The following is a 22452-nucleotide window of genomic DNA, read 5'->3' as shown; positions in this document are numbered from 1 at the left end:
CTATCATCGACCCTTTCCGATACACTCACGAAACGTTTCTCATAACTAGGACTAATTTGGCAACACGCCCGTGTTATCATTAAGACAACACGCAAAGGCAATTCAAGGCACTCTAGTCTACTTCAAGATGGATACAATTCTAATCTTGTGAGGTCTACATATTAAACCTTCTATGTTATATTTTCTGAGCAGAGGTTTCTTACTTTGTTTTAATGTTGCGTGCGCTTTCATTAAGTAGGCCATGAAAGCGCAGATTATCAAGCGCGTGTAGTCATTGCTCCACCTACTGGTGGTTTTGCAGTCATGGCTACCAATGAACACACACACACACACAAGCTCAATGACAATATTTAAATGGACAGAAATTTATTTTTCAATTTCATCTGTTCATTGTACATTCCTACATACAATGGTGTACATGTTTAATTTTCTAAAAAAGTTATACTTGATCTGACAATTCATTTATTTTATTATCTACAAAATATAAATAATTTTACAGTTAGTCCTGTACATCACTCAAAAATGAACTGATCTGAGATAAACATCTTGTAAACATTTGCCATTTTAAGTTGAAGCCTCTGAGGCGACTACCTGGTAACCAAAAAAAATAAAATAAATCTTTTTATCATTATGCAGAATATAACTCTTTGAAGCTGTGAACATACTTTTGAATAAGGCTTCATGAAACTTGAACATTCTGCATCATTGTCCACACGTGTCCTCTAGGTTAAACCCAAAATGTACATTTATGCATAAGATATTTCATTGAGGAAATGCAATAACTGTCAATAATAGGACCAGCGAGTCCACAGCATTGTCTACACAGGGTTTCCCCATGGTATGGAACCTTTCACAAACTCAACACTAACATACAGCTAACCTGCCTTCATTTATGCAGTTACACACACACAGTTTCCCCTTCTGCTAGCCCTTGTAAAATAAGGCCCTAAGTATTGATTTATTTCACAGACAAATAGCTTGGTTACTTCTACTGCTACTTCCCAACTAACACCAAAAGGCAACTCTCGTGTGTGTGTGTGTGTGTTTGTGTGTGTGTGTGTGTAAAAACTGCAGCAACATTTTGAAAAGAACTGTGAAGTGTTCTGTGAAGTCTCTCAAAACTAACTGCAGGGGCGACCATGAACAAACACTGAGGGTGTCTGTCTGCATGCACGCCTGCATGCTTGTGTTAGTGTGTTCCGCTTCCTCTTAGTTTGGCACAACAAAAGGAAAGTTGAACACTAGACACACAGTTAAGGATTTCTTTCCCTCTCTCAATGACATGTTACTTTTGCAAAGTTGTAAAAAGTAAATCTTCGAATCATATAATCATATACAGACCATGACTACTACACAGCATCAGTGGGAGGCAAGTTTATTTACTCCCTATGCAATCCAACAAAACTATTGTATTTCATAATATACAATTTTTCCATTCTTTCATTACTTTTTCATTATAAAATGTCTTATATTGGTTCAATGCCAGCAAAATTGCTGGAATTCTTTTTTTAGTTAATATAGTTAAATAATTAATACAGTTCCAGATTAAGGAAAAAAGATGTTCATCCTCTCCTTCGGAGGAATATTAAAATGCATTAAATATTAACTCATTCAAATAATGTGTCAACTGCTTACACATACTAACTGCACCATTCCTTAATTGGACCACGTACGCAGACCAACATTCTCAAACTTGAATTTCTGTTAAGTGCCATTGACTGAACAGTCTGCATAGGTCTCTTATTCCGCTGGTCACAGTGGTTGCAACAGACAACAACACGCACAGTCACTCTAACTACCCATTCCTTTGCTAAACGAGGTATTTGGGAAAACCATCAACTATGCAGGTGTGTTAAGGTTGTCCGGCCACTAAGTGGTTCCAACATGTGGAGGAGGAGGAGGAGGAAGCAGCAGCATTTCATACCTGTGAAATAAACATAAATGGACAAGACCGGCATCCCTTTTTGTCCCTTCCCGCTCCCTGTAAAAACCCTCAGTCCTTAATTCAGGAGGCTCTACTTCCTGTTTGGGCCTAAGGAGGGAAATCCCTGCCCCTAAAGTCATGCCCATGGTAAGATAGTGAGCGTAATGCAAGCATGGACGCCGGGAGAACTATGCAGCTCTGGGTTTGTGAAAACATTGCTATGCCTACTAGAGTCAGGTTAGACACACACCTACATGTAATGGGTGGTGGGGACTGCAAGTTCCCCCATGTCCATAATATACTCAGACCAGTCCTATGAGTGTTGTTTTTTTAAAAACAGACATAAACAGAAAACAAATAAAACAAACAAACAAACAAACAAAAACAAAAAACAAAAATCAAATATAATAGACAAAAACATAAAGCATAGTAATGATGATGGCAAAATAAATTTTGAGTGATCAAGCTGGGATGAAAAAATAAGTCATGTGGTACACAGTAGTTATTGATACGGCGAGGATTTGGTCAGAAACAGTTGCTTTCCGTCCTTTTATGTTTCCCTCTTCCATAACCATTGCCATTTTGATACCTCTTAGAGGTCAAATCAGTGATCCCCGTTGCTAATGGTGACGAGGCCAGGGCCAGCATTGGAGGCAGGGATACGGGGCACCTTTTTCGCCGGGCTGGGGATATGCTGAAAAGAAAAAAGAGAGAGGAAGGATTAAAAAGGAAGGAAGGATGAAATTATTAAAATTATTCTTCCCCTGGTGTGTACAAACACAGCTAGTTCACCTCAAAAAGAGGGACATATATTTACAATATCTATCTTATATGAAAATACACAGATAACTTGCTGTTTATCAAATTCTAACAGGAAGCAGATTACAACTTATATCTACAAATTAGTTTACACTAATTACACACAATGCTGACACAAATTTTTATCAGTCTCTCTGGTCTGTGCTGGTGCTGCAGTACTGTGGTCAACAAGCTCTACCAACTGGGATGCAGTCTAGAGAGGCTACCTCTGTTTTTGTTGTGGAGTTGACCAGGCCTGCTTCCAGAGGCGTGTCGTCGCTCTGTGAGCGTCTGGAGTACTGCCTGCGGTGCTTCTCGTCCACGTGTGTCAAGTACCAGGTGCCAGGAAACAGCTCATCCACCGAACCCTGGGGTGTGTAGCTTGCTGAGGTGAGTAAGGAGAAAAGACGACGGTCAGAATCAGACAACAGTCTGTGAAATTGCAACAGTAATGGTACAGTTTCATGCACACACTTTCTTTCATGTGAACAACGTATGACTAAACTATGTATTATAGAAATTGATTTCAGCCAAATCTGCTTGCTAAATAAACAGTCGGAGATAAGCACCTAAGTGGTGAGTCTCCTCCCTCAGTTTCATGTTCTCAGCAAAGACAGCGGGAGACACTTTTTTCCTGGAGTCCAGCCTGGCCTGGAGATCACTCAAGCTGGCCACCAGCTTATCCAGTGCTGACCCTGGGGTTAAGAAATGGAGAGCAAGAGTTAAGCTTGGCATGGTTGCACACTCAGGCAGAACAGCAGGGAAACTCAGAAGTAACAAAGTAAAGGATTAAATGCCAATCTTACTTTTGCTATAAGAAATGTATTGGAAATGTGCAGAAAGTCACATGTGAAATGTTTCAAAGTTTATTTACAGACAATCAACTAAATCTGTTGGTGTTTGTGTTTTTGTGTGTGTGTGCGTGTGTGCGTGTGTGCGTGCATACCAGGTGTGGCGTCCTGTGTGACTCGAATGGAGTAGAGCGTGGCAGCGAACCCAGAGCCATACGAGAAAACCCCAATCCTTTGGCCAGCCAGCTGCTGAGGCGTCCTCCTGATGAGACGAGAGGAGAGGAACGATAAAGAACCGAAATCTTTGCAAATACCATGCCACTCAAGAACAAAGAAAGTGCAAGTGAACCATCATGACATTATTAGGATTCAGTCGATACTGTGCTGACACAAAAATGGACACTTCACTGGTTTCTAGTTCCTATACTCTGCCCAATAGCAAAGTTCAATCTGATACAGCCGCAGGTGCAGCGAGACTTACTGAGCAATGACAGAGGCTAGGCAGCCGTACACAGATGGGGTGTACATGTTGCCATTCTGGTTGGACACCAGCAAAGAGTCCTTAGTCTTCTGCTCGAACATCTCCCCACTCGCTTTCAGGAAAGCTTTCTCCACATCCCGGTCAAAGTAAGTGTCCTCTGGTTTCACATCCCTTTAAGACAAACACACCAACATAAGATGCTGTGCTATTAACGTCTGGGATTAAGTCTTGTTGTGTGTAAAATGTTGCATGCTCATTTATTTAGTTCATTTAGGCATTTACAACCTACATATACGTGAAGTAAATCAATTAGCACCCAACTGGGAGCCCTTTGCATTGATAAGCACAAAACAGGATTAGCGGTCAGACTCAGATGCACTGACCTAAAAGCCTCCAGGCCACTGTATAAACCACTTTCAGTGTTGGGATTAGGGTGGGACAGGAAGTCGTCGAGGAGGAGACGTGCCAATGACTTCTGCACCAGCTTACAGTAGGGAGAGTGGAAGACCATGTAGTCAAAGTCCGCCAGGCTGAAACGCTTGTCGACACCCTCTAAAAATAAAAACATTTACAAAATATTTAATAAATAAACAACAACCACAAAAAAAGTTCACATAGTTTATTAGTTGGTTTGTCAGTCGCTATACATGAGCCTTGTATCTTGTTGGGTGTGGGCTTTGAGGAAGCTTTCACTTTCACAAGGTGAAGTGAATCTTTGTGGCCATATTCTAATACCGTGGGGATATACATCCCATACTAAGCCCTCTTCAACTGCTTACAGATCAATAATGCCCAAGAGTCTATAATCCATGACACAGTGACCCACCTCTCTGCCACTGGGCGTGGATCTTGTTGCGGTATACACTGTAGCAGCGGTCCAGCGCACTCAGGTAACACTGAATGGAGAGCTTGCCGTCCACCACCGGGTATTCGGACACCATATCTGGCTTGTAGAAGTCATAGGCGTGCTGCATATGTGTCCCCCGCAGACCTGCATGGGTACAGGCATCGTCAAAACAATGTGTAGACACATCAGCTGTGCTTTGGGCATACACAGTGCCCTTATCAGTCAAAACGCGACTCTGGAATGCTCCCAGGAATCATAAACACGGAGCAGAAAGTAGCCGACATCTGTGAGTCAGCCTTCTTGAGATTTATTTTTGGCTGTTATATAGCTGTTATATTTTGCAGTGAAAAAACACCAAGCATGCATTTTTTTGCTGAATTAGTATCAATCCCATCCCATGCACAATAAGGTGCACAGCAGAATTATTTCTGCTATACATTCCACCTATTACCTTCAGTGTGGTGTTGGCTAATACAGTACAGATAGTTCAGTGACATTTGTATTGATGTTACCAAAATGTCTGCAATTTTTAAGACACATCAGTGGCTGAAAGTATTTATTTGAAGAGAGTCTAAACATAAGCATGTGTATTTAGTCTTATCCTTTACCTCTGTCAAATGCCAGTGGGGCATTGGGGCCCACAAGCATGGCGACTGCTCCGGCACCACCAGTAGGTCTGGCACCGCCCGTGGCATAAACGGCAATGTCTCCTGCCACGACCAGAGCATAGCGGCCTACGTTGCCAAGAGAAAGAAAGCAGCTCTGTCATACATTCGCGGATTACATCATATGCAAAATAACCACTGAGGTTGTTAACAACACTTCTTCAATAAAGGTAAACATTGACGGTCTTTATGCAAATTTGAGACTTTATGTGGTTTCACAAATTTACAATACAAACAGGTCCAATATCATCCGTCAAAAACCAGATGGGGCAACAAAAGAGGCTCTTACCGTCCCAAGAACTGGACTCCACCCAGTTGACAGCGTTGAACAGGGCTGCCGTACCCCCATAGCATGCGTTTGTGGTGTCGATGCCCTCCACGTCGGTGTTTCCAGACTCCTCGAACAGCTGCATAAGGACCGACTTCACCGACTTGGACTTGTCGATGATGGTCTCCGTGCCCACCTCGAGGCGGCCTATGCAGTCGTAGGACAGGCAGTTTCTCTCCATCAGCCTCTGGACCACCGTCATGCAGAGGGAGTTGATATCCTCGCGGTCAGAGCAGAAGCCCATCCGCGCCTGGCCAAGGCCGATGGTGTACTTTCCCGCGGAGACTCCGTCAAATTGCTCCAGCTCTGACTGCTCCACATATTGCGAGGGGATGTACACCTCCAGGGCGATGACACCCACATCTTTAGGCCAGGTGGCCTCACCACTTGCAGGGACTGATCCAGGCATCCTGTTAGACCTTTCAGGACAATAGGTTATTTCAAAACTGAGAAAATGGGTGCTTTAACTGTCTGGAACTGTATATCATGGCAAAAAGAAAGACAAAGTAGAAAAGAAAATGCAGTCAAGTAAAACCAAAGAGTGACAGATGATCCTTGACGCACAATGAACAGACAGACGCGTCTGAATGATCTCACAGGACTACTGTGCGTATGCGCCATGAAATCCGTTTCATGAGCACTCAGTCTACCGCACATGCCCATTCCTCAACATACGAGTGCGCTGCTACCCCATAATAGGATCTATGTGGTAAATAGGGTAAAGGGCGTACAGATGGTGACTGTTGCTCTATAACCTTATTCAGCAAACAGCGACAAATGTTAGCAAATAAGTCAAATGTTAGCAAATAAGTCTACAGTGGAAATCTCACGTCTTTGCACAACTAAAAAATATATATTATGGTTGGTAGATTAACGTTAACGATTTTGACCGACAGAATGTGACCTTATTGACCACAAACACCTGACGCCGTTAGCCAGCTAACCGGGCCAACGTTACCGCACACTAGCAAGGGAAAGGAATGTGACATTAGCTTTATCCAACTCAACCAGCTAACTGGGTATCCAAACTATCTAACTAGCTGAAGCACAACATACCTTAGCTTCTCATCAACAAAGCTAATATTACAGTCGAATTACTCAAGTCATCCTAATGGTTCCTCCCGCTGGCATTAACGATAACGTGCGAGCAAATAATGGGTTGAGACTTGAACTTGAGTTTACAACGTTAGCTAACAACAACAACAACACTCTGCAAATATTTCTCGTTGTATAGCTATTCAGTGAGCTATCCAAGTTATTTTGAAATTTCCCAGATTTACTGACGTTAACGTTTACATGAACCAAGCTGGGACCAAACGTTTATCTTAACGTTAACGTTAGAGAAGAATCAAGACAAGCAAACATTTAGCAGCTACATCTATAAAAACAGATAGGTCCCATCAGCTGTAGCTGCTACTATAGCATAACGGGCTTTTCTTGAACCACCGCTGATAAGTGAAGTTTGATCAACAACGTGTGCTACAGAAAAATCTAGTCACATTAGCTACCGTTAGCTGGCTAAACCAGGTATCCCCTCTTTGCTAGCTTGCTAAATAGCCGGGTTAATCTGTGAATACCGCTGAAACATAGAATTAGCTGCTACTTGTCTCATGTATTTGTGCTACGATTTGGAAAGAATCCAGGTACCTCTCCTTACCTTGCGATCATATAGCGTTCTAGGTAACTGTCAGTCAGAGGGAAAGTCCTTTTCTACGAGATCATAAGGTCAATTTCGGATGACGCCCATGGAGCCGGACAAATTAGCAGACGTACCTCTTCCGTTCAAATTCCTCATAGGAAGTACCGATTGTTTTGCTCTGTAGTTTGAATAAATTTACGGTGCAGTTTTTAGTGGCTTCGCCAACTCATTAAGACACTTTGCATTGCTATTTGAAAGCACGTAATGCAACACGATGTTGCCGTGTTAATGCGCACGGTTATCATTTAGCATACTTTTTTTTACATTAACGTTGGCTCTCTACCCAGATAGAAGCTTCAATCAATCAGTTCTACACGTTTTTGAAGCAGTCATCAAATAGCAGCAAAAGGTTGCCATAGTTTATTTTACCAAATGAATTATGTCCCAAACATTGTCCCATTTGACAATGACTTAGTCATGATTCCCTAATGATTTGCTTGAAAAGTTAGGATAAGTTAATTATGGCATAAATTGTAGCCTACACATATGCAGAGAAGCTTTACAATGTTGCAAATTGACTGCATCGTAATTATAATGAAATATGCATCACTCACCTTGATAAAATGATTACTTCAAAGAAATCCTATGTGGCTTATCGATTAATGAATGCTTGGCATCTATAATAATCAGAAGAACGGTGAGCATCTATTTATATATTTCATGAGCGCTGTACCTGTGCGCCGGGCTCTGTTTGACCAAACGCACCATTCACGACCAATCGCATCGGAGGAAAGTTCTGAAGTTTACATTTTGCCCGCCCTCTGAATATTTTCGCCAATCATCACCCAGCAAAGGCATGACCAGCTAACGCGATACTCTCTGTGGTTCAATGGTGTGAGTGAATGACGGTATATGGTGAGAGAAGAGAAACCAATCAGGAAAGACGTCTGACTCCTGGCCATGTAGTGAGAGCTGTGGGAGCCACTTGAGCTCGAGGAAGCCCAGGTCTGTCTCCTTGACAACCAGTGGCAGGACTTTAGAGTTTATCATTCAGAATCACCACAACAACTTCAGCCTATGGACAGTATTTGATGTTAAAAGAAATGTAGGCTACCATTCGTGAGATATGAGCTAGATAGGCTGTGTTGAGTTATGATGGTAATGCATGTGTGTGTTGGCTGTTCTAATCTTAAAATAATGTAATTAGGCTTTACATCCTAGGCTATGGAAATGCTTTGCGCTTGTAGGCCGAGGGCGCTTTAGTAGCCTAACGAGCTCTGCTCGTTGAGAGGGAAATATTTAAAGGCAGACCTGGGAAGGCAGACCAGGGAAGCCAGACACAGCAACAAACTTTGTAGCCTACAACAACAGTGTTCTCAAACGCTTTCAAGTTTATTACAGGAATCAATCAGTAGGCCTATAGGCTAGGCTACTGACTGTAGGCTAGGTTATCAACATGGAGAAGATCATCCGATGAAGAGAACAATCAACAGGCTACATATTGACATTGTATGACTCCAAATGGAAGTAACACATTAGGCTATGTAAGTAGCCTGGGCTAAATCTTAGCTAAAGCTATTATCACACATATAGCCTACATATTACACTCATTGACAATGATTTGTGTGCTATTTTATACAGTCTATGTTTCTGTGACAGTTTGTGCCATAGTAGCAGCTGAGGGAATGTCAGTCAAAGAGAGTGTGTGCTTGTGAGAGAGGTGGTGTGTGTGTGTGAGAGAGATAGGCCTATAGCAGGCCTTCATCATAAACAGAGAATTTCCCGCTTCAGGCTAGGTTACATAAAAGGCTGACATTCCAAATAAAACCATTTTATTTGTCACTTAGGCTATAGTGAAATGTTTTGTTTCTGTCTTAAAGGGACACCAGACAAGATGCTTTTTCTCTACGAAACTCCCCCTCGCTCGGTCTGAAGCTCTTTTCCTTTTCTTTGCATCTTCCGTCAAGGGTTTTCGCTGCTTCTTCGCCGGCTCTGCCATTATACACACGTTTGCAACAATCACTAGCGTTTCGTTAGCCTGCCTCTGTGCTGTGGATGCAGGATGTAAACTGATCCTTCTTCGGTCGGCGAGTACGATACACTGAACTTGCAAGCGGGATTCTTCCTACAGGCAGTAGGAGCGGGCAAGAGAGTCTTCAATCGCCCTGTAATGAGTCATTTAACCATATAACGACTTACGAAGAGTAGCCTAATTAACACGAAAACGTTGCCTGGTGTCCCTATAAATGTGCAGTGTGTAGGCCTACTAATAAACATAAATAAAAGACAATAAGAAAAGAAATAGAAGGTTGAAGATAAGTTTTATGTGATAAATAAGGCATTCATTGACATTGTATGACTCATATATCTCTTTACTGAATGATTTAACAGCTGTGATGGTAATGGTAATGCATGGAAGAATAATCTCTTTCTAGGAATCACGGAAAGAGATTATTCTTCCATGCATTACCATTACCATCACAGCTGTTAAATCATTCAGTAAAGAGATATATGCATCAAGGCTTCAGGTATTGATTATTTGCATTTGACAGTTTTGTCAGTTTGACAGACAGAAAACATGCTTGAATTTCAATAATGCAATTCTATACAAGGATAGGCTATAATGAATTAATATCAAAACATCAAAAAAGTTGGACATTGTTGGCGACATCTGCTCTAACGAATGCATGAAATGGGAGGGAGATGGAGCACCATAAGTTTTCACAAAGAATGCAAACTGTTTCCATGATTGAAATCTGTCTCTAACATACACAAACACATAGGCTAAAGCCCTAATCTTATTTAGGTATGTGGATTCTGTTTGCAGACAGTAGTAGCCTGATCCCGCCCACCTAGATCTTCTTTCAGGGAGATCTAGTCTGGAACTACCCTGGAAATCCAGAGTTCTCGCGAAGGCACAATTTAAATTGTCTCTGCGAGACACTCTGGCAATGAGTAATGATGCACGTTACTCTTATCCCTTGCACCGCTGCAACAAATCAGTCAGTAAACATTGGTTGTAGTGTTATCAAATTGTGTCGAGGTCCGGAATCAGTCAGTAAACATTGGTCGTAGTATTATCCAATTGCGTGCAGTGAGATTTTCAAGTATAAGTATATACTCTTTTGATCCCGTGAGGGAAATTTGGTCTCTGCATTCATCCCAATCAGTGAATTAGTGAAACACACACAGCGAGGTGAAGCACACACTAATCCCGGCGCAGTGAGCTGCCTGCATCAACAGCGGCGCTCGGGGAGCAGTGAGGGGTTAGGTGCCTTGCTCAAGTGCACTTCAGCCGTGCCTACTGGTCGGGGTTTGAACCGGCAACCTTCCGGTTACAGGTCCGAAGTTCTAACCAGTAGGCAACGGCCAAATGCATGCTTGGTGCCTCTCTTGAGTTCGGCCATTCTCATTATTTGTGGCCAGACCCTTAATCTTTCTAGATTACCAGGGTCTGGATTTTCCAGGCTAGTCTGGAACACCATAGCCTAGTTCATAACCGTTTCCCTCAGACAAGAAAAATGTCAGGCCAATCAGTGACGAGAGGGGAAGACGAAACCAAAACTTTTTGTGATAAACAGATGCAGAACAGAGCAAAGTCACACTTTCACCAGTGGACTGCACTTTAAAACACTTATCTTTGTGAATTCTAATGACATAATAATATCATGTTTTACTTCTCTGGCAGCCAGTGTAGGCCATAGCTTAATTTACTGTACATTAGCATTCACACATACCAGTAGGCCTAATGTAGAACTCAGGTGTTTTTGCGCACATCATAATTCTATGACACAAAGGTGTGTCCTGGGAGCTTCAGAGAACATGTCTGGAATGTCTTTGTGCACCAGTTGGAATGACTGTTGTGACTTAAACTCCGAGTTACAGACTCTTGAAGAGTCACCTGCACTTATACCGTGGAGCAACTTCACACACTGTATTAGCCTAACAAGGGCTGCCCACTGCTCCGGGTGTGTATTGTGTGCTCCTGAGCTCAGTGCTCCAACTGTGTGTGTGTGTGTGTGTACACACTACCCCCGGATGGGTAAATGAGAGGACAGATTTACTACAGGACAAAACAAGTATACTTATGAGTTAACTCATTCCACTGGGGGACAGATAATGATTCTGTAATTTCCAACCTTCCTGTTTCTATTTAATACATTTTATGGTGTGTTATACAGTAACTAGGGGTGGGCACAGTGCATAATCTGGCCAGATTCTGTTTAAACCAGTCAAAAAGCAGTCCTCTCAGGCGTTGACATGCCATTACCATCATGCTTCCAGATATCAAATTAACTACTTGCACTGATGGTAATAAACTCAGAGACTGTATCTTATCACTTGATACCTTTCAACTGTCTATTCAGTGATTGGTTTTGTATCTAAATATCCTTTATTTTTAACAAGCAATCCTTATGTGCCAAAGAGAAACTTTTTGTCTCCTTTTGACTATGCTATCAACCTGTTATTTTCCCTGTTCATTGTGCACGATGACGTAGAGGTGACTGCTGATCTAATTTACCCCGCCCCTTTTCCTTTTCACACACATTCTCTTTCTCTCTCTATCTCTTTTGGTCAGTGACTTATTTATTTAGGCAAACTGGTGGAAAAGGATTTTTATGGTTCAGTTCAACTTTAAATCGCATGACTCTAAGTAACACTGGCGTTGGTCAACTCTTCACAAGCCCCTGTATGACTGTCTCTGTCACTTTTACTGGGCTTACAACCTGTTTCTACTTTAATACACATTAACTCTATTTATGGACTTTAATGTTTGGATTTTTTACATGTGTGGATTACCTGAGTAAATACTACTGTCTGGTGAAAATTTAATGCGAATATCCTCACTGGAAGTATATTTTATTGAAAAAAATGTTGACATGTTCAATACTTATTTCCCCCGCTGTATGCCATGAAAGTCCCCATGTCTCCAACCTTATCTGGGCAATTTTAACTGATATCCCATTCTTCCAGTGTATCTGCACTACAAACGTATGTTTGTACATACTTGTTTTACATGGTCCATGTAGGCAGGTACATGGACTGTGTGTCTTAGGCCTAGTCCACACGTACCAAACCGATCTTTTTTTCCTCCATCTTCCCTGGAACCGTATCAAGAATATTTGCGTCCGAACGGATCCATCTCAACACAACACGTTACTTCATATCCCAGGCCTATAGTTGGCACTGTTTCTTTACAGAAATTGACCAAAGCTTGCGCGCTGTAGGCTATACAAACAGACAGAATAGGCTACGAGGAAAAGGGCTAGTAGCCTTCAAGGAAACCAGAATTGTTTGTGTGGACTGATAGTGAACTGTCGACTGTAGTCAACTGTAAAACTAATAAACTTAATTTTTACGGTTTGTGAAGGGTGCAGTCCCGTCCTTTATTTGGTACAAATAATCTCCTTTACTTTCTTTGGTTGTAGGATATAGTCTGCGATTCACATTAGTTTTGGATATCACAGCATAGGCTACTAAACGCTAGGCCTACCCAAGTTCTAGGCTATTCCGTCGCCACATTTATAATACTTTTGCCTACATCAAATCACGCATTCGCATTTAGTGCGCATCTACCATAGGCTTAACACAGGGGTGGGCAACTAATTTCCCCAAGGGGCCACATGACAAACTGGGACTGTTGAGGAGGTCCGGACCCAAAATACCGAACTCAAGTCTGAACTCAATTCTGTCCAATTCTATTCTGTTCTTGTATAACATTAAGTAAATCATATGGTTTTGTTTACTACTCGTAAGAACAGATGAAAATGTGAGGGAGACAAAGGAAAAACAGCAATAGGCTATTTAATCTATGTCCTATTTAATCCTCATTCTCGAAAATGATTTTTTGACATTGACATTTTTTTTTTCAGTTTTCAAAGACTGATATAAAAAAGTACTACAATATCTATATAATTAGGCTAGGCCATGAGAATGTGTAGGAGTCAGTACAACCATAGGCCAGTGCCACCATTTCATCAACACTCAGCAATATTTCATCATTAAATCATTACCATCATTAAATTAACTCTATGCAGAATTAGACTATGAAAATGTGGAGCAGACAATAGTAGGCTGTCATTAGTTAATCAACATGCACAAAGAAAGCTATTTTAAAAATGTAGGCTATGTTTTTGCTTTAACTTTATGCACAAAACTGTGATTGGTCACGAAGTGTTAATTTCAAAATGTTACTGCCAGATAGATAGTTTACATTCGGATAACCCCGTCATTGTAACCAAAATATGTCTGAGTTTATTTGCAAAGCTTATGTTAGCGAAATACTGTAGTATGATGCTACTACCCACAGGTTGCTTGAAGCAGCCGGCCCAATCACAGTTTTGTGCATAAAGTTAAAGCAAAAACATAGCCTACATTTTAAAAATAGTTTTCTTTGTGCATGTTGATTAACTAATGACAGCCTACTATTGTCTGCTCCACATTTTCATAGTCTAATTCTGCATAGAGTTAATTTAATGATGGTAATGATTTAATGATGAAATATTGCTGAGTGTTGATGAAATGGTGGCACAGGCCTATGGTTGTACTGACTGTTTTCGTGTGATGTTATACAATATCTGCCACCTGTGACAGATTAATATTTGGCAGATGCCGCAAATTCCTTGTAAACTTGTAGATCCGATAACGTTAGTTTCTCCATAAGACATTGTTAACCGGAAGTGAGTTTACGGCTTATCGATATTCAAAATGGCGGCGTGAAATAGGCTAATAGACCTCTCCAGAATAAGTCCCGCCTCCGTAACTTCCGTATCCATCCAACTTCCGGGCGTCGATTGTCTATGGGAAATAACATGGCGTTTCAAAATATCATACCGGTAAAACATCTGTAGATTACATTACATTACATTTGGCTGACGCATTTTTAGCCAAAGCAACTAACAACATGGTAAACAGTTTAAGTTTTAGAGCAATTCTCAACAATTTTAGGACAATTTAAAAAACATTAGAGTACAGTAAGAATAAGTGCATCAGTGAGTGCTGTTTTTAACAGTTACGTGTCAGTTTAAGACGGCTGGTGAGTGCTAGGATCAGCAAGACTTGTTGTAAGTGTTGCTATGAGAGGAGATGTTCTCTAAAGAGCTGGGTCTTCAGGAGTTTTTTGAAAATGGAGAGGGATGTCCCTGCCCTTGTAGGAACTGGCAGTGTGTTCCACCAACGAGGAACAACAGATGAGAAAAGTTTGGATTGGCCTGAGCGTACCGGTGGTAGAGCTAGACGTCGTTCGTCTGAGGAGCGCAGCGGTCTGGAGGTAGCGTATGTCTGTATGAGGGCATTCAAGTAGGTGGGAGCAGAACCGGAGACTACTTTGTAGGCAAGCGTTAGAGCCTTGAATTTGATGCAGGCCGCCATAGGTAGCCAGTGTAGCTGGATGAGCAGCGGGGTAACATGTGCCCTTTTGGGTTGGTTGTAGACCAGGCGCGCCGCCGCGTTCTGGATCATCTGAAGTGGTTTCACTGCGCATGCTGGGAGACCTGTCAGGAGGGCGTTGCAGTAGTCGAGTCGTGAGATGACTATTGCCTGAAGCAGAAGTTGGGTAGCATCTTGAGTCAAGTAAGTCCTGATTTTCTGTATGTTGTAGAGTGCGAAACGGCATGACCGGGCGACTGAGGCAACATGATCTGAGAAGTTTAGTTGGTTGTCGAGAACAACTCCTAGATTTCTTGCAGTACTGGTAGGTGAAACAGACAGGGAGTCAAATTTGATGTTGATGTCGTGGTGTATGGTAGGTTTAGCTGGGAGGACCAGCAGTTCAGTCTTTAAGAGGTTCAGCTGGAGGTGGTGTGCCTTCATCCATGTAGCTATGTCTGAGAGGCAATCCGAGATCCGTGCTAAAACCAAGGGGTCATCAGGTGGTAAGGACAGATAGAGCTGTGTGTCGTCTGCATAGCAGTGGTATGAGAAGCCATGCGAACGGATAATCTGTCCCAAGGAGGTGGTGTAGATAGCAAAGAGAAGGGGGCCCAGCACTGAGCCCTGGGGGACCCCTGTGGTGAGATGGTGAGGTGCAGATAGCTGACCAAGCCATGATACGTTAAACAAGCGTCCTGTGAGGTAGGATTCAAACCAGGAGAGAGCAGAACCGGAGATTCCCATGTTAGCGAGTATAGAGAGAAGGATACGCTGATTAACCGTGTCATAGGCAGCTGATAAGTCAAGCAGAATGAGTACTGATGACCGAGCAGTCGCCCTGGCTTCTTTTAAGGCTTCTGTTACAGACAGCAGAGCCGTTTCGGTAGAGTGGCCGCTTTTGAACCCAGACTGATTTGGATCCAGAAGGTTGTTTTGTGAAAGGAAGTCAGAGACCTGTTTGGAGACTACTCGTTCAATGCCTTTGGATAGGAAAGGCAGGAGTGACATGTGATATGTCACATCTATGAAACTCCCGCCCTGCGTCCTGATTGGCTGAACCATAAAGTCGGTTGCAGAAATCACTCTCAATGGAAGAGGTCCCAGATGGATGTGAGTGAAGCTAGGCGGAGCTAAGCGGAACGAAATTAATCTGGCTAGGGTCAGGTTAGTCTTTAGTGTCTTCGTCGGCAATTTCTTTCTTTTTCAAATATCTCAATAACAGCCAACAAACTCGCACAGTCAAACCAAAGTTAAGTCATGTTGAAAAGAGGCTGAACCTTGCAAACGATTTACATTTATAGACTCCTGATTTATAGACCACATGAATCACACGTGAAAATGACCATCACATTAGGTTGTGACTGGTTCTATGGCAAGATCTAACGCCCTCCTCCGCCCGCGTACATCGGAACTAGCTCCCGGTTAGCATTAATAATCGTTTACTACTTAAACGGCACCGACAACCAAAAAATCCAGTGGAAACTAGATGGCAGAAGTGTGTAGGCCAATCGGCCCACCAGCTTTTTCTACTTTGTCACCTACAGAGTTTGACAGGTACAATCTTTCAAAACGCCATGTTATTTCCCATAGACAATCAACGCCTGGAAGTTGGATGGATACGGAAGTTACGGAGGCGGGACTTATTCTGGAGAGGTCTATCTATTGTACCTGCAATCTGTTGCAGTTCCGCTAGGGGTGATCACGAATAAGTGCAAAAACAATGAGGGTCTATGGAGCTAGACAGCTAAATTTGTCTCTTTCACCTGGTTGTCGTTGAAAAATCGAAGATTTGATTGTGGTTTCTGCAAGCTCACTATGGATTATAGATCAAAAGTTGAATGAACGAGTACTTACGTCCTTTCGATTTCTTACAGGTTGGGTCGTTGTTGCCCACAACACACTAGCTTTCTGCTAATGAATGATGTCATTGACGCATTTGAAAGGCTTTTTATAACAAATAAGTGACTCAAAAAATATAATACTCAGCGGTGTGTATTTTCTCTGTCCCCTCTTTCGCATGCAACATTCAAATTTCTGGGCAAAAAATTATATCCCGAGAAAAGATTTGAGGGGTACAGCTCCATAGACCTCCATTAATTCTGCACTTATTTGTGAGCGCCCTAATGTGGAACCAGAAAAGGAACTGCAACCAGTTCAGAAACCGGAAGTTTCCCGAGAGTGGCGGTTCTCCCCTTATTAGACATTCTCTGGTGATGCTCATAGACTGTATACAGTCTATGGTGATGCTCAAGTCCAGGGCAGCTGAGGTGTGGCGATGACATCATCAGGCAAGTAGCCTATGCGGTTTCGCCGTCCAAACAAATTGTTCGGAGTCATGCTGTCTATTATGGTCAAAGATCGCTTGTGTCAGTTCATCTTGGAAACAGAGGGAAAGAAAATGCAATCCAATCTGGTCAATCTGGTCAGCGTTAGACAGTCCAACCTCAGAAAGTGCCAGGACCTGTTTTTCTTCATGTGTGAGCATGTGCCGTTCATCACATCCAGACTGTAATGCAATCCTGTGGAAGATTTCTGCTTCCTGAACTAACACCATACTCCTTCAGTGACTGTACCAAACACATGACCTTGTGATTTCTCAGCGGAGGCGTACTGGAAGGCCTCACCGCTCAGACTCAAAATAAAGCTGTGTCTGTATAAGCAGCATTCCAAACGTGAGATCATCTTTCATTGGAACTCAAGCCACCAGTCTCTTCACTCGCTAGCATACCATACCGGCCATTAGTGTGCAAAGGCCATCTTAGGTGAGAAATCAGAGGATGTGAATGGCATCCACATTCTCAAATTGGTAAATGTGTAGTTAAAAGTATAACAATAATATTCAAAGCAGTTTAACCTGCTCATTCTCTAGAACTGCAATCGGTCATGAGCCTGCTGCTTAACATGTGTGGCTTGACCTCTTGGTCCTTGCACAGTAATGCTGTTAATAATGTAGCCTCTAAAAATAGAAAGCACCTACTGTAGCCTGTGTGTTACTCCAAAAGATCATTGATCTCCATTTAAATTCCAAGGAGCAGACTTTTTAGGATTTTCGATTAATTAAATTGTTACACATTAATTATATGCAAGGCCATAATATACTTTGAGGTGGACATTTCCCCCACAATATTCAAAAATGCTCAAAATTCCCCAAAATTCTGCCAGTGTGGATCCTGACCGTAATCTTTACCAAAATCCCCCCAAAGAGAAAAATAAACATCAGAATGACACCATTTTCCCATTTTTTATTTGCTATAAAGACAAACACCAAAATAAGTCAAATTTGTTATAAAATGCTCCAATGGGGTAAAAACATTAAAATATCTTGATATATTTAAGTTGAAAGATACAGCTTAAGCCAAATTTTACTTTTCTGAACCCAGAGTTTTCACAAGTTTTATTTGCACAATAAAAGGTGCTAATACAAGTTAGCCCTTAAGCCCTGGAAATCTTTGAAGAAGAGAGATCAAAAAACAATGAACAGTCAAAAAGAATATATATTTATATATTTATATAATATATATATTGAGAAAGTGAACTTTGGTAGAGGAAAACTCTATAGGACACCTGAGGTAGTAGAGACTGGAATAAAAACAGCAAAAGACGTTCTTGACAAAAAAAAAAGTACCACCAAGTGACACAAGAGACAGCATCATTCCAGACAAACAAAGTCAGTCCAGCTCAGATAAAAAAAAGGCATAAGATTACATCACATAGGCATCAAAATAAAATACATAACAAAGGCCCAGCAAGCTGGTTGAGACACAGGTGGGTAAGAAGAAATTCCAAAGGCATTGAAATATTGGTAAGAATTATAAACATGACATATTGAAGTAATACTGATTAGCATTTATGAATTTGACTGAAACAGATTTTTTTCCAGTATATAAAAAGACAAAGAGTGCATAACTTTAAAGCTTTTACAAAGACAACGAAAGGTAAGAAAAAAAAGAAATAAAAGCAGGAACAAAAATATGTATTTATGGAAAACAGTGTGGTATAAAAATACAGGAGTCAAGTACAATAATTTTAGCTACCAAAATTTAATCTATTTACATTCTAACCCTTCAAGCTTGATCAGCTTGTACTCCATATAAAGAAAATCGGATTTGTTTAAATAAAATTTAAATTTCTCTGATTTTTTTATGTGAAAAATTAAATCCCTTGATAATATATTTGTCAAGGGAATCACAAACATAGAATAGCAATGCATATCCCACTTTGAAAACAATTGTCTGATTCATAATCAATGTAAATATCAGTAATCTTTTTTTTTTAACAAGATGATCACTTGAAGAGTTATGGGTCATGATTAACAAGGTTGAGGAACATGCGCAACAATTCTAATAAAAGAGATGAGTTGATTTAAAAAAAAAAAAACAATTATGAGCAGAATGGTCTGCCTTTAGTTCAGAGATATCCCTCCACCAAAATAGTTTGACAGCATTTTTTAAGTTTATATAGAAAACAATCACCTGGAGGTGACTTAGAAAACCTCTGATATACATTCTAAAAAAACATATTTAAAATGTTTTAAGAAGATTTCTTTAAAAAAAAAAAAAAAAACAAATCACAAAGTTTAAAATCACAAATTATCGGAAACGTAGCATTACATTGTATAGAGGACCAGCACCTAGAGAATGGCTGAACAGTGAACATTTTTGAATAGATTGCTTCTGCATGAAATGACACAGCTTGTTTGAAAGGTCTCATCAAATGTCAACGGTAAAATCAAAGAAACAGAAATATCGGCATTGCTTGAAAGTAACAGTGGGCTAACTCTTCCGATCAATGTTAAAACAGACAACTTCAAAGCATCCTTTCAACTTTTTGCTTATATGACATAACCTCTAAAACTTTGACAACAACTCACTGTCTCAGTTAGACCCACACAAACACAAAAGCTGTTGAATGCTTTGAAAACACAAAATCATAGAATCGTACATGGGATTTTCAGCTTAAAAAATCTAGTAACAAAGGAAACATCGAAACAAATGACAGTATCATAAGCGTTCACATTCAGCGATTGGCTAGCTGAAACTAGCAAAGTTTCTGTTCAAAAAAAGTCACCATTCCCTGATTCACCTCCAAGATGTTTTTCCCCAAGCTATTATAATGGCCTGACAGTAATATGCACAAATGATCAAATCATAATCTTTACACGAGAGGATGCAATTAACAAACAAATTTTTTTAACAACATTTTTTACACCTCTCCTTTACTCCACAACAATGGTCATTGTAAAAAGCAGAAATCGACTTTGATTTAAGTTGTCATATCCATTGTCTAATGCTTACATTTAAAGTAATATCACAAACCACTAGGTTGAGATATAACAGGCAACCCCCTTTTTAAACCTCTTGCAAAAGTAATGGCTAAAAAAAAAAAAATACAAGTGCTGAGACAACCAGACCAACAGCCATTTTGCAGAGTGAGTACAGTTAGCTGATGCATGGCACTCCGACAAAGGCACCGGTGGAGGGAGCTTCTCATGCTCTGGAGATGAGGGTGGGCTGTGTGAGAGATATGAGGGGAGGTGAAAGAGTGTGTGTGTGTGTGTGTGTGTATATATATATATCTCTTTGTGTGTGTGTCTGTCGGTGTGTTAGCGTGTGTCGATGTGTGTTGCAAAAAAAAAAAGGTACCCGGGTCCTTCGGCGGAGGCCATGTTCCCTGTGTGGCTGTGTGTCCCTGGGCACAGCGACCAAAGCAGTGTGTGTGTGTATGCGTGCATGTATGTGTATGCATGCGTGTGCAAGGGGGACAAGGAGAGGTGTGAGGTTAGGGATGTGGGGGCAGCAGGTTAGAGGAGGGGGCCTTCAGTAGTATCTCCATACATGTGGTGGGCTAAGGGATGATATGTGTTAGGATGAGGGTTAAAGGGGACTTGGGGTGAGGGTTTTAGGATTTGGGGTAGACGTTGGGGGGGGGGGGGGGTGTGTCTGCTACCAGTTGAGGCGAAACATAGGGTGCTTGAGCAGTTCCCTGGAGGCGGGGCGGTCAGCCGGCTGGAGTTCCAGACAGCGCAGCGTCACGTCACGTAGCCCCGGCGACAGGTGAGGGGGGATGGTGGGGGCTGTGGTGGCGCTGGCAATCTGAGGGGTGAAAGTTGGGTAAACTGGGTCATTCTCACATCCTTCTGATGCGTAAGGATGCATTCATACATTACCCTAATATCATAAAAGTATTGTACGGTAAACCCTTTTACAATATTGTGCACCAACTATATAATAAGAGCATGGCATGAACTAGAAGAAGAAAACAATTCAAAGAACCAATGAGGATGTGGATTATGTAGGACAGTCATACCTTGAATATAAGAGCCAGGTGGTTCGAGTGTTTCTCAGCGTTCCAGGGTGGCTTGGCACAGGACATCTCGATGATGGCACATCCCACGCTCCAGACGTCACAGCTGCGCCCGTACTGCTGTCCCCTCAGCACCTGCCACAGACACACAAGCAAAACATAAACACATCGTCATGACAACATCGCTCATGACTGATTCAGTTTCTGTTTAATCAGATTTATGGTCTTCAAACCTTCGAACCAAAACAAACAAAATAAAACAAACACAGTCTAAATATCCTCTCCACTCAAAACTCATCTCGCCAAAGTACACAAGTTTACTGGTTACAGTGACCGCCAAGCAAACACAGGCCTTGACTAAACCCCAAAGGAACAGTCAACTGAGAACATGTTGTGATGGAATATATATTTTTTTATTTCAGTAGATTTTTGACTGACCCAGCTGGCATCAGTTGGGCTAAACACGTGTACATGCGTGTGCTCGCATCCAAAAAAAACAAGTGATGCAACATCCACAGACTAGCACGCAAGTCTGGAAGTTATGTGCCCCCTCAATGTGTAAACAGATCAAAAACCACACATCACTGCCCCCTTTACACTGGCTGGGTACAAAGGGCAGGCTTCTGTTTGTGGTAGTGGGCAAAGAGCATGTAGTCTAATTTTGCTCAAAACAATCTGATGAAATAACCACTTCTACTCAGATAAACTAAATTTTTCGTACCTATTTCAAAATGGCCAGTTTCATATCCTGAACTCACTGCAGGACGAGTACTATTGACAGCCTTGAGAGAATGTTTAAGTTTGCTGAATGAGTAAGCTGGAGAGTGCCGAGCTATATCAAGATAAAGGAACATGCCGTATCAGTGATAACGCACGCCTGATCAATGATAAGGACAAGTAGGATAACTTGGAGGGGGAGGCAAACAATGAAAAAGCAATCTGCCCAAGAGACTCTATAAACGTGTATTACGCAACGCACTTAAGCGCTGGACATGGAATTCTAGCTTTTCACGTGCTGTACAAATACAGTATGCTACCTAATCCACCTCGTGGATGTTATCCATTTCACTGAAACCGTCCTGAAAAACACAATAACTTTTCCATCTAATCAGGTTCAAAAAGGGCAACTGATTGAATCAATGTTTAAATGTAGGTTAAAATATAAAAGTACACATCCACTATCTTGCTTTGAGAGTCAACAGCCACCAATGTTCCAGTCAAACCCAAATTACACACACCTGATGGGAGTTGAATACCTGATCTTGGTCACTGAAGCTTACAGTACTCTCTGTGATTTACAGAGGT

The 22452-nt window shown here is 41.5% G+C and overlaps 2 protein-coding genes across 3 annotated transcripts in view; both read right to left on the bottom strand.

The window, feature by feature from the left end:
• Window positions 1-1359: 1359 nt before the first annotated feature.
• Window positions 1360-8254, bottom strand: hmgcs1 (3-hydroxy-3-methylglutaryl-CoA synthase 1 (soluble)). 2 transcript variants are annotated; one of them, XM_042058676.1, is made up of 11 exons: window positions 8088-8254; window positions 7492-7651; window positions 5796-6253; window positions 5450-5575; window positions 4821-4985; window positions 4378-4546; window positions 3995-4165; window positions 3669-3775; window positions 3292-3417; window positions 2950-3107; window positions 1360-2618 (listed from the first exon to the last, which is right to left on the bottom strand). In XM_042058676.1, exons 2-11 carry the CDS (start codon window positions 7500-7502, stop codon window positions 2529-2531), a joined length of 1581 nt encoding a protein of 526 aa, XP_041914610.1. In that variant the 5' UTR covers window positions 7503-7651; window positions 8088-8254; the 3' UTR covers window positions 1360-2528. The 2 variants fall into 2 exon arrangements, with proteins under 2 accessions (XP_041914610.1, XP_041914611.1); XM_042058677.1 differs by lacking the exon at window positions 7492-7651 and having other exon boundaries at window positions 8088-8253.
• Window positions 8255-18070: 9816 nt separating this feature from the next.
• The window catches only part of map3k1 (mitogen-activated protein kinase kinase kinase 1, E3 ubiquitin protein ligase), a 45071-nt gene continuing 40689 nt past the window's right edge, over window positions 18071-22452 (bottom strand). The window contains exons 20-21 of the mRNA XM_042058678.1: window positions 21151-21282; window positions 18071-20936 (exon numbers count right to left, since the gene is read on the bottom strand). Of these exons, the coding sequence (XP_041914612.1) occupies window positions 20787-20936; window positions 21151-21282 (282 nt within the window). The 3' untranslated portion in view covers window positions 18071-20786. The remainder of the gene's footprint in view (window positions 20937-21150; window positions 21283-22452) is intronic.

The sequence above is a fragment of the Alosa sapidissima genome, chromosome 13 (genome assembly GCF_018492685.1).
Source record: "Alosa sapidissima isolate fAloSap1 chromosome 13, fAloSap1.pri, whole genome shotgun sequence".
In the NCBI taxonomy this organism is placed as follows: domain Eukaryota; kingdom Metazoa; phylum Chordata; class Actinopteri; order Clupeiformes; family Clupeidae; genus Alosa; species Alosa sapidissima.
This window is presented reverse-complemented; position numbering and strand designations above follow the sequence as displayed.